Genomic DNA, 19,001 nt, shown 5'->3' with positions numbered 1-19,001 from the left:
AAGGGAGCACAGGGTGCAGGAGATGTCCAGTCACCACCTCCACACATCACCCAACGACACGTGCAAAAGCAATGTGCTACTAAGCAGAATGTGAAGCCTATGTGCCCTCTGTGAACTTCTGGAGGAAAAAAAAAAGTGAGATCTGCTGCAGCGTCACAGGAAACCCAACTATACCCAGAGGGGTTGGCTGAAAAATGTGCTGTCATTGTTTTATCCAGAGCAACCTGTCCAGTGACAATCGATGATGGAGACTTCCCTGATTAAAATAAACTAAGTGAGATAGAAAAGGAAACTCCAGGAAACAGTAACTATGTTGGGTTTTGTGTTCATCAAGTCCCATAAATGAAAATAGAAACATGACATTTAAAAACAAAACGTGAACTGCACCTTGCTTTCAGCCCTTTAAAATGCTCAGTCAGTGGCAAACTAAATAAAACTCAGCTTTGGACACATAAACCACTTCTAATATTAAAAGCAAAAGAAAGCAGCTGTCATTTAGGGGGAAAAAAAGTAGTAACTGGCAAATGTCATTGCTTTTCCATACCTCAGTACACCTCAATACTCAGCAGTGGCATTACTGCAACTCAGTAGATAAGTAGTTTTTTTTTAAAGCTATGTAAATCATAAAAATTAAATCACGTTATGGAGGAACAGACGAGAAGCAAACTATATTAATGAGAGAGAAACACGTCTTAACAGTGCCGTCCTTTAAGATGCATTTCAAACAACTGCAAAGGAATCTCCAGGTAAAGCAGCTTCCCCACTTGGCAGCCTTGGGCAGTCCCAGAGTAGGAGCTGCTGGCCAAGGAAGGGGATGGAAAGGAAAAAAGCCACTCATGAAGCGCTGGCTCAGTGGAACACAAATCCTGCTGTTTGGCAGAGTGCAGTTTGCACAGCCCTGAGGAGTGCAGTTCTCTGGGAAGCTCCAGCAGCTCACAGCTCCTCCTGGGCAGAGCTGCACAGCAGACACCTTGCTGGGTTTTACTGTGCACACAAGGCAGCCCAATTCACAAGGCAGGGATCCTGGAGAGCAGAGGCACATCGTGCTTCTCCTGCTCTTTTCTTACGTGACCGCGGATGGTCCCACCTCTCCACCCTGCCTCAGTGTTCTTATCTATAAACCACAGATGACGAAAGCGGAAGAGTGGCACTCAAAACAGAGGGAAGGGGGGGGGGGGGGGGGGCAGCAGCTCAACAAGCACAGATGTCACAGCCCAGCTCTGGCTTCTTTACTCCTTGGCTTACAGAAAATTAATGTGTCATAACCCATGAAACCCATGAGTCATAATCCAGCTCCAACTTGTTTTCTCCATTGCTCATAGCCAAGTAATGCAAGGAAGACTGATGCTTACAGGGAAAGAATGTAAGTAGCGTAGCATAGTCCTTCTCTCTCCTGTACTTCAGTCAGGATGTAGTAACAGGTATTGTTATTACTTATATACTTATTACTATAGAACAAAGTTTTACCATGTCTCAGCAGCTCAGATTTTACTCAAAGCCTTTTCCAGCACTTGGACGCCCTTTCATTATTAATTATCAAGTCTTACACACATTAAAAACAAAAACATAACATTCCGACTTACGTTCTCTATGACAAACGTCCATTCTTTGTCTTCAAACTCTTCAGCATGAGGATCCTAGAAAAATAAACCAGAGAATTTAAGTCTAAAAATAATCCAGGGTGCAAGAAATTGTACTTCAGCCAAGACTTTTGTATACTCATAGAAATATTTTTACCCTCTGGTGAAGATAGAGGGAAATATTTTAGCTAGGACTAGGCTTCTGTGGATGTCAATGAGATGAGAAAGAAGTTGGTGTATGCCTGCCAGTAAAGATTTAAGAACACCTCCTACAGACACAGACACGAGGTTCATTCTGATACAGGCCTGTAATTCCACTTCCCCTCAACCCATGTAAATAATAGTAATAGTGGATTTCTTACTTTAATTCTTACCTTATGTCTTTGAAATACATACAACAAACCTATATCTTGCAGGTCACAGTGGAGGAAGCCCACTGCTCCCACTTGGGATGTAACCTCCTTGTACCCACAGCATGAGGGAAACTCAAAGTCACAGCTTCAGCAGAGCATCTCATTTCACTGCAAGTTATTTAAACACCTGCCCTTACTTCACAGTGGTTCTACTGCACTAACACAAGTAATAAGAACTATTTTCACCATAAAGTAAGACGTAATGAGTTTCCTAGATTCAGCATTCATTTCCAATGCCATGAGTTTTCGATCCAGTGCTGTAGTCTACACAGTGTGCTTGTCTGAAACTCAGATAATGGTAGAAACAGGAAATATCTCCTTTGTGCCCTTACCAGGGATCCCACCTTACTAAATAAATAAATAAATAAATAAATGAATGAATGAATGAATGAATGAATACATGGCTTCAGCCATTAATTTATCACCCAACTGAGCCAACTGTAACCAAGTACCTCCTATTTCTCTTGAAAGGAACATAGTGATAAGCCTTTTCCCCTGACACAAAGGCTAATTTTGCTATACCTCAATTTTATCCTATTATTTCCAGTTATAGGAACCCCCCCAACTACTCCTTTGCCTCTGACAGGCATTATGTAAACAAAGTGCACGATACCCACTGCCCTCCTGTACTCTGCATCAGTTCTTAAGATACCATTATCTGTAATCCAGCTATTAAATACTTATCACTACCATAAGTTAACCTTGGGCAGCTAACTTTTTGTTTAATTGCTTCCTCTGATACGGCATAAAATGACATAATGAGATTTAATAGGATCATTAATCATGTTTGGTTTAATATGCTACTCCTTAATATCTGACTAAACTCTTCAATAATTCCTCTTGCTTGATTTCTTTCAGAGCTGCCCTAAACACTTTTCATGCACACTGACAAGTGTCCCTAAAGCCCCTTACAGAGTTGGGGACCTGTATTTTATCTTCTGTAGCAAACAAAACACCACGATGCTGCCCACATGAGGCAATCACCCATAAACAAATTTCTTCTGCTAATGGCAATAATGCTGATTCACACCTCTGAAAGCTTACAGCATCCAGTGTTCTCCTCCGTGTTGCTGATAATTGGTTAGAGCAAAATAATACAGCATATCCCAGAGGCCTCTTAAGGTTTAATGTTAGCACGGACCTGAAAGGAAGTTGTGAAAGCTTCTGACAGTCCAGATCTCCTATCACTTACACAGAGCAAAAAACAGAAATGCAATGTGGCTAACCCATACTCTCCATTCAGCTGTCACATAAAACTCAGATGATGAATTTAGCAAACTGATATTCAAGGACTGTATGGATGACCGTTCTTCAAGAAGAATGGAGCTGCAATGCAAAGACAAGCTCCAGTAGTAGTAACTACAGCAGCCCTTGAAATTTTTGCCATATGAAAGTCCTCCAGGATAACACGGCCCACAAAGCCCCACATCACCTGCAAGCAGACAACTGAAGGTGTGCGGTTAGAAATGCCCGAGGACAAGAATTACAAACATTCCTCATTCTCAAGCACCTTCCTGAAAGCAAACACTAAGGAAGACTGCCTTAAAAGCCCAAGGAACTGTCAGCAGCTAATGTCCTTCTGAGCCTCAAACTGTCTGGTACCATCACAACCCCACTGACACAAAAGGAACACGAGTCAGCCAGAGCCAAGCATGTTACTGACAGTACTCTATCAGTGCTCTGCAAATGCACCATACCCCCATCCAACATTCATTGCGGTTATACTGTGAATTGAAAACTGCCATTAAGTAAATGGACGGAAAGACTGGTCATTTCTCCTCCTCTGACTACATTAAAATTAACGAAAAAAATTCATCAGTTTTAGTATCAAGAGATCAGCCCACATTCCTGTTTTCCTTTATGTGTGTATTCGTCTCTCAGTAAGATATTCCTCTGCAGAATCTTTAAAAGTAGTTTTGGAGCTTTCTGTTTTATTTATTTATGTTCTGGCAAGTAGACTGGCTTCGTGTTCAAAACCATCGCTCAGGTAGGAAGTCAGTAGGAACTGTGGAAAGGAGAACACACCACGTCACACTTCTGCAGTGAGTCTCTTGGAGCATTACATCCCCTACTCTCTTCTCAAGGCCAGTGTGGTGCCTCATCCCCCTGCACAAACCTCATGCATATCACGCTTCCCCAGTAACTCCCAGCTACTTTCCCAGAGGAACAGGGCAAGAGAAGAGCAATAAGGCATCTGTGCACAGATTTCAGCAGACATTTTTCTGTCTGCTGTTGATTAGATCAGATCGAGCCATTCTGCATGGGGCACCGTCAAGAACTAAATCCTTTCTGCAGCGTATAAAGTACCTCAGAAGACTAAAAGAAGTTTACCCAGTCCAGTTGTTTCTATTTAAAATCAGAGTATCTTGAGTTGGAAGGGACCCATCCTGACCATCAAGTCCAACTCCTGGCTGCATGGAGGACCACCCAAAAATCAGAACACGTGTCTGAGAGCATCATCCAGCTGCCTCTTGAACCCTGGCAGCTTGGTGCCACGACCATCGCGCTGCCCTGTGTAGCCTGACCACCCTCTCAGTGAAGAACCTTTTCTTGTAATAAGAATAAAAAGAAGGTATCACAGACACAGAACTGCTCCTCCTCCTGATCAACAGATGGAGCACAGGGGAAAAAACCTCCTGGCTGTTAACATCTGCAGCATTCTTCCTTCCTTCCCGGTGCCTCCTCCCTAAGCTTTCCAGGCTTTTGAAGCCTGTCTTTCCATTATATCACTTCATGCCAGCCTTAATCTTTGGTCTTTCTTCTGGGGAAAGAAAAGGACTTAAGGACTGTCATACTGAATCAGATCAAGTGATGATGGGGTTTGTGATCCTTCTTTGCCAGAGACCGACAGCAGATGCTCCGGATAGTCTTACATCTGCCCTCAGTATTTGTACTTGGCTGTTGGAAGCCGCAGAAAACTCCGAATTTGACCCAATTCCTGCCTCTTTCTATGCTGTTTATATAGGTCTGATTAGCATAGAAAAATGACATACGGCTCTGTTTTCTTCTGAGTTTTCAGAAGGCAGCAAGTGCTGAGCAGACCTGTCCCTGTATGTCACTACAATGAGCACTCACAGTTTCCCATAAAGCTCCCAGGCTAACAAGACAACAAGGGTTGACCTTTTTTTTTTTTTTATTTAAACAAAATGTTTCAAATAGCCTCCACATTAACTCCAGATATTAAATTATAAACACAATTTTGCATCTCTCCTTTCGCTGGACTTATCATTTTCAAATCCAGCACAGACCAGCCTGTCATATCTACACGGCTGGTTTATTCTTTTGGATTAACCTCCATGGAGTCAGCGGTCTCTCTTAAACTGAACAAGTATGTTCCAAAACTGGATTTGCTCTTCACTTACAGGAGATGACTTTATTGAAGGCTTTTTTCTCCTCCTGGTTCTATGCTGCACAGCTCTCATGTTGACTTTTCTATCTATTTTATCCTTACATTACCCATAACTGATTATTTTGTCCTTAGAAGACCATGCCTTTTGAAGGCTCTTTTCTCAGACTTTGGAATGAGGAGCTGGTAGTCTTCCCCATTGCAACAGTACACGGGTGTGATAAACCACGTGTATTGCTGACAAAACAAGGGCTGTTTGTAATCAAGAGAGGCAAAGTCCATGCTTACTCCAGATGAGCAAACATCTTTGCTCAGGAAGTTCACTTTGTTTTGAGGTTAGAAAACAATGTTGTTGCAATTTAAATACTCACAGTACAATTGACAGCCACTTGGCTTTGCTAAAATCTTACCTGACACACAAGTATTTCTCAAGTATAACCTTTCGCACTTGATACAAGCAGGCGTCTGTACATATAAACACTCATATACAGGGTTTCACACATGACAGCTAAACCTTGCTGATGTAGGAACTCTGAAAATGAACTTCTGGAGTGCAACCATGGCAACATTGAGAACCGTGCCTTCAGTCAGCTTGTCTGGCATTTGTGCATCTTTCTATGAAAGCACTACAAACCACAGACTTCAAATGCACAATACATCTATTGTTTCACAGTGCTTCCTTCTTCCAGTTTTAATTGAGAATTCCAAGGCACAACCAAAGACCAGCGTACAGCACAGCTGAGAAAGAAGGGACTCCCAGAATAGATGGAACTTTTCATGTCATGGACAAAGGTAGAGTTTGGTACAGGAGGCTCGATCGGTGCATCACTTTAATGCCTCTCCCTAAATGACTTCAGAGCATTATGAAGTTTGACTAGAAATCCAGAATTAAAAGGAAGTTTTCTACTTATTTGAAATGAAAGTTTCGTAAGAGAAGGTTATTTCCTCTTCAGTACTTGCTCTGTTTGCTTAAGAGTTACAGATACACTGTTAGGAACAAACTAACACCCAAAATAGGGATGTGCAGATAGTGCAAAGTACCTCATCTGCTGACCCATCACAGGCACTTCCCCAGCCAGCTCTCAAGTGTCCATAGGTGACTACTGAAGAGGATATTCTTAACATTCTCATCAGCACTTGAAACCTCGACTTATCTCCTAATCCCACCAGCAACACATTTCAACAGCCACTTACAAACACACAGCCACTACAGTGTGAATCATTTCCCAGAACACGTAGCTGTTTATTTTGGAGTCTGCTCTTCCCTTCCCTGTGCTTCTGTTTCAAACAGCACCACTGCACTCATTTGTTATCTGTGACGACTGCTACAAAGCTCTGTCAGAGCAACCTGCTCCCATCAGTAGGTTCTGCCAGCGTGGCCGTGGAGCACGCAGCTTCCCTCGGCTTCTCCGCTTGTAGCATAAAGGGATGGTGTCATGGTTTAATAATTTTGTAATTTTGCTATCAGTATTCCACATCATAACATCATATAAAGCATGAATAATTTTACTGAATCTGCAACTTACAGAAGAAGACTACATCTCCCAGAGAACAACATGAGCAGAGAGATGGGTCATGAGACCTGGACACTGGACACTATATTAACTCTGTTGCAGGCTAGAGTGACATCTTTCGAGTTCTGGCGTTCAGGGGAGTGTGTGGCCACTGTTTCTTGAGACAGCAAGGCCACATTGACTGTGCTTGTTGTGAAGTGATAAACGTTCAGCAGTTACCCCTTTTCACAGTGAAGGAGCTCCTAAAGGGACTTAAGGATGGCAAAAGGAGGCAATTCTTTTTCCGAGCTTTACAGCTTTAAGGGTTTTAGCCTCCCTCCCTCCAGCGGAAATGATATAAATACTTACCTTGGAAGTCAGCTCCCAAAAAGGCTACTGCAGTCTGCTATTACATGCTTCTAACTCCTCTAGTACCAGCCAGCCAATCCATCAACCGTGCAAAAAATAGCTAGATCCTTTTGACCATCCTCACCCAGAACGTACCAGCTATGGAAACGGCAGCTCTTCAGGTGCCAGGACAGACCTACACGACAGCTAAATGCTTTTGTAGCACTGATGCCATGCTCTGCCAGCAACAGTATTTCACTCACAGCCATCCATCCTGGCTGTTCTCATGGAGACAATAAATAGGGCTTCTTCTGGTGCATTACCCAACTGCTCAAAAAGCACTGCTTTGTCACACATGCAGATCCTTACAGGGAAGAAAAGGTGGACTTGGTCAATTCTCAGCACTCTGTTTGGAGGAGCCAGGATGGATTTGAGCAGATTAACATAAAAGCTGCCTGAGACTATAAATACAGAACTCTGTATTTGCTCTGCTAGAGATAAGTGTGCATGGTTCCCAGAAGGCAGTGCCCCCCAGGGTTATTCACACTCCTCCTCTCCTCCCAGACCAACTCATGAGATGGGCAGGAAACGAGGCAGACTCATTTCTGGAGCGACTGAGTAGGGAGGCGGCAGCCCAGCACACAGATCGACCTGCAGTCACAGTGCTGGGTGTGCTGAGGCTGCAGAGAGGCACAGCACAGGCTCCTTCTCTCCTCTCACTGCCTGGTGCAAGTCCTCACATTACCACAGCCAGCCCTGAAGCGGTGCAGATAGGAATAACAAGGCAGTGCGGGATGGTAGGAGAGAGGCTGGGAGACACCTGTATTCCAGAGTCACTGCATCCAAACAAAACTTCATTTCTAACTCCTTACCTAACATGTCAGCACATACACATTGAAGAACCATGTGCATTTCTGCTTCACTTTAACTGTTAAAAATATTAAGTAACATCTAACGCCTTACATAATCATATTCAGATTATACAGATACGCAGCACAGTCACATAATGGCGTTAAATGACTTAATCTAAGCAGAGGCCCTTGAAGCATGCAAAGGCAAACAATTTCTGCTAGTGAACTTCTGAACTTCAGTTGAAGCCTACGTGTCTGCTATGAAAAGAGACAAATTTATGACAGCATCACCAGCCACCCAGGAAGTTTCCTTTCATCGGCCATACAAGGACAAAAATATACAGGAGAGAAATCCCCTTCACAATCTCAGTGAACCACATCATAAATTCACACTTGCAAGCTTAGTGGCTAACTAGGACCAACTTGTAACCAGTTATTCAGGGAAGTCCCAAAAACAGGACACAGAAATAACTTTAGCCCAAGGCTGTAAAGGGTATGGTTACAAATAAGGATGCACCATCCAAAGCTGCAGTTTATCTTTAAGCAGAAAGGACTCTGTCCATCACCACTGGGGAAATCCAGCACAACCATCCATTTCTCTCCTCGCCTTGAAGTCACACAGGCTTTTTTTGGTCAAACAAAATAAATGCAGCTCCTTAGAAAAAAATATCCTGCCAAATCATACATTCTCTGTACTATTAAATACTCCAAATCTGCTCTTAAGATTGTGCTATGGCAAGTCCTGCGCTGTTAATGTGACATCCTAAATGTTGTGAAATGTGAACCTGGATCCTCCTTCTTAATCCAGATCGAAACAGTCACTCCGCTGCAGCTGGACAGGGAAGTCTAGAAATGGCTGTTTTCATGACTTCTGGCTTGTAACATTTAAAGAAAACCAACCAGACTAAAACCCATGCCAAGCATCCACATATGTACTACGTGCATACTCACACATGTACTCAGCTCTACACCAGTGACTCACGGTAATCAGCTCAATGGGATATTTCAATGATAACTACGACAGCAACCTCTGGCAGGACACAGACCATCCTTCTCTCCTGTGGAACTGAGGCTGTGCAGGTAATGATTTAAACCCACAAACATGTCTTTTTTTTTTATTATTTTTTTATGTACATTGCTTACAAAACATGGAAGATTATTAAAAAAAGCCCCACATACCTTAAAAAGTGTCACAGTAATCTCAACATTTTCAGGAACAGGCCATACCACCACCCCACGGTACGGGTTTTTGATTCCAGGCTGCCAGCTGTGAGCCTAAAGAAAGGAAAGAAAACGTCAGCTTCAAACCATTATAAAGGTGCAGACCTGACTCTCGCAGGCCCAGCAGCACAGGCAGGTGTAACAAGCCGCTGACTCCCAAAGGCTGCTTTCTGAAACGCATGGCTCCATGCAACTCTGTAAAAGACATCATTAATAACAGGAGTCAGGAAACATGGACCACTAGGAGCAAGTTATTTCCATGAGCACAAGTTGTCCTTACAAAGTCCTGAGCTCTGGCTTTTAAGCACACAGCACAGAGCGAGACACTCACAGCCCTGCAAAACCCCAGGCTGTAAGTACAGAGCTTCTGTAATGAGCTGGGCTTTATTTTGGTTTTATTCTGATGAGGGAATGTTTTAATTAAAGAAAACACGACAAGTGCAGTACACTGTATCTTTGCACCTGATAAAGCAAAAAAAAAAACAAAAAAAACACAAGGCAAGAATTTATAATACAGATTGAATGCTGCTACAACCCTTAAATTCTCATTTAGGATTAGTAGGCTGAGGTACACGCACCTAGAAAGAATACAGCGAAAGAGCCTGAGAACACGTTTATCTTTACTCATCAATTTGGATTGATGCAGGACAGGATCAGTACTGAAACTACAACAGCCAGCCCTGAAAAATGCCAACTGCGAGTTCTTCTGTTGCAGAGTAAGCTTGGAGGAAAGCATGTTTAACATCACCCATGTTGTGATGCTGTAGGACAAGTGAGGGAGGGATGCCAATGCACAACTGACTGCTGAACAGGAAGGGTGCTATTAAAAATCCAGTAAGTTTGATCAGGAAAGAATGAACAATCTCACTACTGGTATCTGAAGCCAATTAACAAGGCTTTTTTTGTCTTTTCCTTGAAGCTCTCGAGCATCACTGTTCACTACAGATCTATCCTCCTGTCCCTCAGATCCTCAGACTAAAACTCCCTGTGTACTGTAGTAATAACAATAGTAGGGCTTGCCTCTCAGGTAACCCTTCAAGGCCTAAACAGCTCGGCAGCCTCTCCTAACACCCAGCCTGCACAAAGCTAAGCTCTGCAGTCAAGCTGTAGGTGACAGCAAGTGCTGAGGCAGCAGGGGCAGAAGAGGCAGGATGGATGGATGGAAGCAGAGGTGGAAAAGCTGGGAAGAGCCATGAAGCTGAAGAATGGGGAAGCTGTGGGCACAACACAGCCTAAGCAGCCACCAGAGAAAGGAGCCCTGTCTGCCCACGCAGCCATAGACGCGCTACACACTCAATTTCCATCCCAAAGTCTTTGTTCTCTTGCTGAACATCGCCAACTCCCTCGTGATTTTATCAGAGACTTTTGCCATCTTTGTTTTTTTGTTACATCTCCAGCTCTCAAAGACGTCTTATTAGGTAGGAAATTCCAGCAAGTTTCTGTGTTTTGTGCCTGCAGAATCCAATTAAGTATAGCCATTTATTATCATTGGATATTATATTATCATTGGATAATACTTATACTAGACCCGGCTGCCCAGGGCCCCATCCAGCCTGGCCTTGAACACCTCCAGGGACAGGGCATCCACAACCTCTCTGGGCAGCCTGTTCCAGAACCTCACCACTCTCCTGGCAAAGAACTTGGCCCTGACATCCAACCCAGGTCTTCCCTCCTTCAACTTAAAACCACTTCCCCTTGTCCTGCTATTATCTACCCTTGTAAAGAGTTGACTCCTCTCCTTGGGTGTCAACATTTGGACAAAAAATGGACCAAAACCAGCAGCTTCTGCTCTGCAGAGGGGCCTTCCTCCTCTTTCCAGACACCACTTTTCATGAAGCTAATGGCTCTGGAACCAGCACCTTTCTGAGAGTTTTGGCCGATGTTGACACATGCCAAACCTCTGCTTTCTGAGGCCCAGATGATGACAGCCTGCTCAGCCAAGGATCACCTTTATAAAATGAACTGGAAGATGAGCACTCACTGGTGCAGGCAAAGCTTCAGTTCAAGAACTGTATCAGCATTACCTCCTACCAGCAGAGCTGGTGACAGGCAATAAAAATATACACACACACACAGATATACATGATTTTCTGTCACTGTAACAGGCACATCACTGGAAGCGAGGAGCAGGAGACAAGTTCCAGCTAATGAGCTTTTAAAGTAAAGCCGTTCTGTGATCAGCTGAATGTCACTAAATCTTCCTTTAGCTTTCAAAAAGAATCACTGTACCTAACAAACAGCCGGCAAAAAAAGGTAATACTGAAACTACATCTGGGTTGTTGGGAAGAGGAAAGGGAAAAGGGAAAACAAAGGGGGGAAAACACAGGGGAAGTGCTAACAACTCAACGATAATTAATACTTAATATGGGGAGTGTTATTCTAATGCAGTTTTTCTCCTGCCAGGGACATCCACAGTGCAGTTTCTTGAAATTGCATCGGATTCGTTCCGCCACCATTTTAAGCCCTCCCCCCCACAGCCACTTTGCTATGTGAGCAGGATCAGGCCATCTGCCCAGAGCAGGCCTGTCAACACTTCCAGCCCTGTGCTGAGCTTCTGGCAGGGCTCATAGAAAGCCCAACGCGCCTCTGCAGCACTCCAAGGCAGCTCCCCCCTCCAGCTCCACTCCTCACTGCATGGCCAGGCAGACTTCTCCCTCATCTCCTCCTCATCCTCACTCACCTTCCCTCTCAGCCCATCCCTGCAGCAGGGAGGCAGAAGAGGTCTGGCCCATGAATGCCTCCTGCACAGCCCTTCCCTCCAGCAGCTCCCAAACCTGGGGGGTGAGAGCCGAGGCCTACAGCAGAAATGCTTTGCTGAGTTTCCAGGAGAAAAACAACCACTCCTTTTTTCTGCCAGGGAAAACAAGAGGAAAAGACATAGAGTGAGGGCTAGTTTAAATAAGGAAACAGGAGCTACAGGAGGGGTTGCTGAAACACCCTATAAATAGATTTGGACCATGACTGATCGTCCAGCTTACTGCATTGCTTGGCACAAAGCAGAGGCCTGACGAGGAGTAAAGCTGCTTAAGAAAGCACATGGAGCTGATCCTACAGACTCTCACGGGTACTTCAGGCTACCCAGTTCTTTCTCCATATTTTTTTTTCCTCCAAGATGATGACAGTCACAATCTGCACAGCTTACTTCCTTATCTACACATCCATCTGGAACATCTCAACCATTCTGCTCTGGTTGATCTGGGAAGACAAATGAGGCACTCCTGTGGTTTGGGTCTCTGGTTCCAGAAAGAATCTTCAAAAAGAGACTGAATTGAGCAGCTTTCAGGGCCAGATAATGAGAATGTCCAGCACTCCTCCAACAGACCTTCCCATGAACACCTTCAATTCATCAGCACACACCTGTTACAAATGTTATTATGCATCCGTCTATTACTGCTAAAAGCTACAGAACAGCTGCTAATCTCAGAAAATGAGCAATAGCTGGTCTGTAGAAAACAAGTTTGCTAGCAGCAGGCTTGCTGTTCAAGCTTCATGTGACTCACACGCACTCATGACACACTCACTGAACACATGACTCATGTTCCCTTTCCCCAGACCTTGCCTTATTTGCTTCCCGTGGCAGAGGATGCTCAGTTAGTTAAGAAGCAGTTTTCATCACCCCTTTGTGTAGTTTCAAGCCTCATCTCTATTTAAAACTGAGCTGAGAGTTATGTTTCCTCATGGTTTTTGTGGGACATCCATCCCTTTCAGCCACTGCACCTCCAAACATCACCAAATTTTAATTTTATGGGGTCCCTGGAGAGCAGGATGGTATTTTAGTCCCCAATTTACAAGCAGAGATAAAAATAGCCAGTTCCCACTGATTTTGCGCATTCTTAAATCAGCTAGGACCATACTTCATGATGATTAAGCATGAAACCATCTTCTCTTTTGTTTTCCAACACTTAGACTTCTCTTACTTCAGCTGCAATGATGGCTGCTCAACTCTGCTGCAAGTCAGTCACTATGCCCCAGACACCCACTAAATGGACAAGTACATCAAATCTAGACTCAACCTTCTGCCTGGCCTCAGCCAAAACTGTGTAGATGACTATGTCGGTGTGACAAAAGCCAATTCCTCAAGGCAGCATTTTATCACATCGCGGTGAGGCAGCCTTTTTTGTTCATTTCCTACACCTCCTTCAACAAACACCCCCAACTTCCTCACCAAGTAAGCGGTTTCACTCACTGCTCAATGTCTGTGTTCTCTCTAACTATTCTCAGCTTAACGAGGAAGCAATGCTATAGAAAACAATTTGCAGTTGCCTTATTAAAGGGTACATCGCATGCCTAAAAGACTATGTGCCAGCTATAAGAATGACTCACGCTAATTCTGAGTGCTTGCATTTGCAACCCTACATAACTTCCCTAATTTACTAGTAAGCCCAAAGGCTCAGGAGTGCTATAACCAAACTGCACTGGTGGCAGGCAGTCACCAGCATGCTGGAGCCACAAAGTGCCTTTGTAACAGCAGTCAGTGAAAGAGCTCAGAGCGAGGACTGGCACTTGGCAATGAAGGAGCCAGGAAAGGCAACAGATGGCCAAGGACAGCAAAACAGGTGGTCCCACTGTTGCTTTACTGATAGCAAGTCCTCAGAAAGCTGGGTGGGCAGCTCTTGTGGACAAGGGATCCTTCCTACTCCCTACACACAGATCCCCTATACTCCCTGTCCCTCTGCTTCTCCTGGCTCCGCTCTCCCTGTTGAAGTCCCTTCCCTGTTCATGGAGTTGTTCCTCCTCCTCTTGGTGAACAGCTTTTGAGAAAGCTGCAGCACAGGTGCTGAAATCACAGGAAAGACACTTTCTCTCCACTTTGATCACAAAGTATCTTTGAAGAATAATTCTGCAGGCTCTCAAGAAGCAAGCGCAAATCTGATCCTTCAGGAGGGTGTAATGGAAGCGCAAGTCTGCATGTGTTCACAGGAACAGCAGAAGGTACCTCCTCCACATCACGGCTACAACTCTTCAAATTGAAATTTCTGAGTTCAAAGCCTGCAAATTCAAGAGCATCTCAATTAAATAAAGGTAAACATATTTACAACACATTTTCTCTCATTCTACACCAGAACAAAGACTTTCCTTCCTTCAGAATCCAGCATAGGCCCACCAAGATGATGAGGGGACGAGAACAACCCTCAGAAGAGGAGAGACTTGGCAGTCCCAGCTCAGCCTACAAAAGGGGATGCTCAATGGCTTCTCATCAATACGCATTCGAAATCTCTAAAGCAAGGCAGCAAAGAAGTCAGAGCCAGGCTCTGTTCAGTGGCACCCAGTGAGAGGATAAGAACACATTCTGGACCACAGAAGGCTCCTCCTAACCACCAGGCAGCAGTTCTGTGCAGTGCAGGTGATAGAGCACTGGCATGGGGACCCAAAGGCAGTGGGGTGTCACCTTTGGACACCTTCAGCAGTCACCTGGACACAACCCTGGGCATCCTGCTCTGTTCGGCCCTGCTGCTGGACAAGGTGACCTGCAGGAGTACCTTCTAACCTTGAGCATTCTGCAAGTCTGAGATTGATCTGTTACAAACATCCTTCACTATCTCTAGCTATACCAAAAGGTCATAAAAGAAGTCTCTGCAGCATCTTTATTGTAAAACCTCATTCCTTTCCACCTCCTTCTCAAAGAAGCTTAAAAACAGAACATTACTAATGCTTGATACTCTTTAAGCCCAAGGTCTGTCAAAAACAAAGAGGAAATACTCATTTGATTTGCTTCCAAGAAGGTAATTAGATGAAATAAACACATTGAATAAAGTATTTTACTGGCAGGATGACCAAGAGATCAAGAACAGTTATTGATCTGCAGTCTTGGACCCAAGTAGCTCAGACCGTATCAACATCCTACGCTTTAGAATTAAATCCACCCTTTGTTAAGGCCTCAGTGCCACTCAACCTCTTTGAAGTACCTTTGTGGGCTATTACCAGGCAGGAACTAATGAGTTGAAAGAGAGAGACTCCAAGTCCCAGACAGATCTACCACCTTACCTGAGAAATGCATCTGCTTGTGGTTAGGAAGAGAATGGATATTTACATTTATGGCCCAGCTGAAATAACCTCAGCCCAAAAGCTGAGCTAGGGTTAAGAAACCTTAGGTCAGTGAAATGCTGCTGTTGGAGCCCACACAGCCATGTTGTAACAGCACAGGCAAAAACCCACCCCCTTACAAAGCCCCGCTGGATTTTATTAGACCTTCTGTTTCTGAGCATCTCCTAAATCTCAGCAAACCAAATGCAAGGACAAATATCCTGCTTTTCACTTGGTTTCTCAGCACTGCGGTGCTTGTGTAAATATTGAATTTTCTGTTCTGCAATACCTTTTCTCTCTCTGTGCTACTGAATCAAGCAGAAAAACCACAACGGATATTTACATCAGAAGTTACTACCCTGATACACATCATGCTGTAACTTCAATGTAACCGGAGCCGCTTTATCCTTCAATGACAGGCAGACAGTCCAACTAGAACAAGAACAGTTATCTTGGAAAAGGTGCCAGACTAAGTTCACACCTCTGTGTTTACTCACTACATAATACCTTTGGTTTTTCATACTCTAAAGCAGAAGTCAGGATGCACACATTGGAATAGGCATTCGGTTGTAAAGTCATTTTCAGCCAATAATACGGCTTTAGGAGACAAACCTTAAAGTAATTTAGACTTCTGTTTAAAAGACCAAACATAGCAAACACACACAACAACCAGAAAAAGAAAGAAACATCTCCTAAGCAGGGTAGGAAACCACATACTGTGTTTTCTAAACATTAAGATTCTTCAGTGAATATTTCAAGATACATTCTGTGTTACAGGTGTCCTCTCTCCACTGTCACAGTTCTTGGGGATATCATAAAGTTACACACACAAGCTCTGACAGTCTCTGTTTAACCAAAATATTAAGGAATTGTTCCCAAACTTCCTCTTCTTGACAAGATCACAGGCCACAGGCCTGAACAGGGTGAAAGGCAACAGCTATGGGTAGTATGGAGGGCATAGATCAGCACACAGCCCTTCTTTGCCCTGTAGGCCTGCCTGGAGTTGGGACTCATCATTCCTCCAGCTCATTCAAGCTTCTGCCCTCTCACTTAGCAGTATCTGGGCAGACAGAGGACAGCCCTGCTCCACAGGACATGAGTTGACAAAATAAGTCCTCTAACATGAACAGCGTCCAAAAAACCTTTGATTCCTCACTGTATACATGCAATAGATTCCCCACCTTCCTCTGCACTACAACAACTGACAGCTAGGATTAACAGATGATTTCACTCCTATAAGTTGATAATATAACACTACACAAGACACGGCCATGTTAGACACAGCCGAGGTTTAGAAATCTCTGCTGTTTGTTTCAGTCAAGGTGCAAGTGGGGGGCATTTGTTTGTAGCTTAACTTTCTACAGAAATAGAGCCACAAAAACAGACCATCCATCTCGTCTCCCCCCTCTCCCCAGGCCCAAAGGAGACTCCAGACAGGATATCAGCATCTCACCGCCACAGCAGTCTACACTAACTAACCACCTTCCAACAGAGACAGTACCCTAATAACACTTCCACATTCATCACTGCAGGAAGAAAACCAAAGTTCCAAGAAGTGAGAGCTACTCTGCTTGTAAAACGTTACACAGACAAAAAACAGCTCAGCACAACACAAATTTTATGTCATCAGCATTAAACACAAATTCACAGACTTCCTCAGTGTTTGTGGGAGTTCCATGTTAAAACTGAACTGGAAGTTACCATACAGAGCTGAGAGAGACACTCATATTCTTTTTGACTTCCTGCGTTTTCTATTTGTGAAATAGCCTCTTATTCACATTTTATCTCTTGCGGGGCTGTGAAATTCTTCCTATTTTTTAATTATTTTAAGACACTTTTAGTAGTGAAACATTCTTTTTAATTTAGTCTAGCAATTAATAACCGAAATTGAACTGATGTGATGCACTCATGCTAAACAAATAACTCAAGCAGAAATCAGAGTTAAGTGTTTCCATCAATCAGTGCTGACATCAACAGCAGCTTATGCAGAACCTTAAAGCTATACCGAGTTAGAAGAAAATGCAATTATTCCTCATTTATTCTGCTGCTCCCCCCACTCAAGAGATGAGTCCCTCAAACAGCTGACTCTGCTGGCCACCACAGTGGGAAGGTACTGAACGATCAACTAACCTTAGAGGATTTTCTTCGGCTCCTTCTTGTCCAAACCACCACTAGTTTATCTGGCTGCCTGTTGAGGAAAAGGAAATACAGCTTGAATTACAAAGAAATCAATATGAAAACAGCTTATATTAAAGCTCTTGCAGTACATAATGTATCCTCTCAGAATGCCATTATCTCTTCAAAATAGCTTCTCTAAAAGCACTCTCAGAATCAAGTAATTTAGCAGGAAAATTAGCATTGTGTTTACAGAAAGAGCCTGTCCTCCAGTCAGCACACTCATGTTCCATCCCTCCTGCATTCCTTGCCTGCAGGCATCTCTCCACAGGGCTGAGAACAGGACATAGCCCACCATTCACTCCTGCAAATGTAGCCTCTTCAGAGACGCCCCTGAAACAATCCAGCACTCAAAACATGTATCAATGCAAGCTCTTTCTTGAACTGCTACGAGATAGACTGACAAGGCTCTGCTAAGCAGCAATGCTAACATTCCATTTTTTACATCCCCAAAAGATATTTTTCCTACTCAAATACCTCAAACATCAAGAGAACAAAGTGCAGCATCACATATTGAAATCTCTTTAGACGACCACAGACAGAAAAATCAGAGCTCCCTCAACTTCAGCTCCAAATGACAAGCACACTGAAGCCTAGCACAGCTCTCCAAGCCACTATTTGATCTCATACTTGCAATGAGCATACACAGAAACTCAATGGGGGGCACTTCCAGTACACAGTTTTCTCTTTAAACATAGTTGTTAGTTCTTGTTAATAGCTGAAAGTCATATTAGTTCTTCCTTATTAGTTCTACAATTGTCCCCAAGTGACTTTTGACGTGGACCTAACTTGATTTTTATGTTCTGACCCCATGATTCACTTCCCACCCTGTAACTGCACTTCTGATCCCACTCCCAGACCCATCATCGCTCTTACGGAAGCTCCCGACCTTCCGCTCCTCGTTTTTTCCTGCCTGATGACACAACTTCCATCAGCAGGCCTGACTGCCAGCAATTTCCAACAGAGTTCGTATCTCCATGTAGAAGTGACAAGGCTGGGACTCTGCTTACCACTATGATTATTGAGACACTGTGCTGCAATAATTCTGCATCCCTAAAGCCGACAGCAGAGTGTTTTCTGTTCAGAAATCACAGTTAGGTGAGGGAAATATGCTAAAGAAAAAGTGAAGATTTAGGGAATGCTCTGAACATATCATAAGATGAATCCAAATAGCATCCACGCAAGTGCCCAGAATTGCAGAGACTCTATTAGCCACTCTTCTAATGAGCAGCTAACTGCTTTATCAGGCTGAGAGCTCATCTGAAGCACTGAAGTGCTGGCTACCATATTACATACTTTCACACTGATGCATTCATCATTTCTACAGGCTGCAATAGAGCTCATAGATCATTTATAATTTACATTTAAATACCACCAAAACTAAAGTTATTCTGAAAGACAAAAAAATAAAGCAGATAAAGGCCAGGTGCCATGCATGACATAGGGACACCAGATCCTATTTGCTATTCTTATATGTATTCTCCCTCTTTCAGCCCTGGCATGCTCGGGTGTATGTCAGAACTGGCTACTAAGCATGCACAAGGGACAGA

The 19,001-nt window shown here is 43.7% G+C and overlaps 1 protein-coding gene across 22 annotated transcripts in view; it reads right to left on the bottom strand.

Moving 5' to 3' along the window:
• Window positions 1-19,001, bottom strand: part of EHBP1 (EH domain binding protein 1) — a 184,753-nt gene that overhangs the window by 142,169 nt on the left and 23,583 nt on the right. For all 22 annotated transcript variants that reach the window (XR_014944325.1, XM_015856563.3, XM_015856564.3 and 19 more), the window contains 3 exons: window positions 17,407-17,464; window positions 9,211-9,306; window positions 1,584-1,637 (listed from right to left, as the gene is read on the bottom strand). Coding sequence is in view for 21 of the 22 variants with exons in the window: in XM_015856563.3 (XP_015712049.2) it covers window positions 1,584-1,637; window positions 9,211-9,306; window positions 17,407-17,464 (208 nt within the window). In the remaining variant the exon portion in view is untranslated. The remainder of the gene's footprint in view (window positions 1-1,583; window positions 1,638-9,210; window positions 9,307-17,406; window positions 17,465-19,001) is intronic.

The sequence above is a fragment of the Coturnix japonica genome, chromosome 3 (genome assembly GCF_054131305.1).
Source record: "Coturnix japonica strain WE chromosome 3, WE-NBRP24, whole genome shotgun sequence".
Lineage (NCBI taxonomy): Eukaryota > Metazoa > Chordata > Aves > Galliformes > Phasianidae > Coturnix > Coturnix japonica.
Note: the sequence above shows the minus strand (reverse complement) of the source record. Positions and strands in the feature narration are given on the sequence as shown.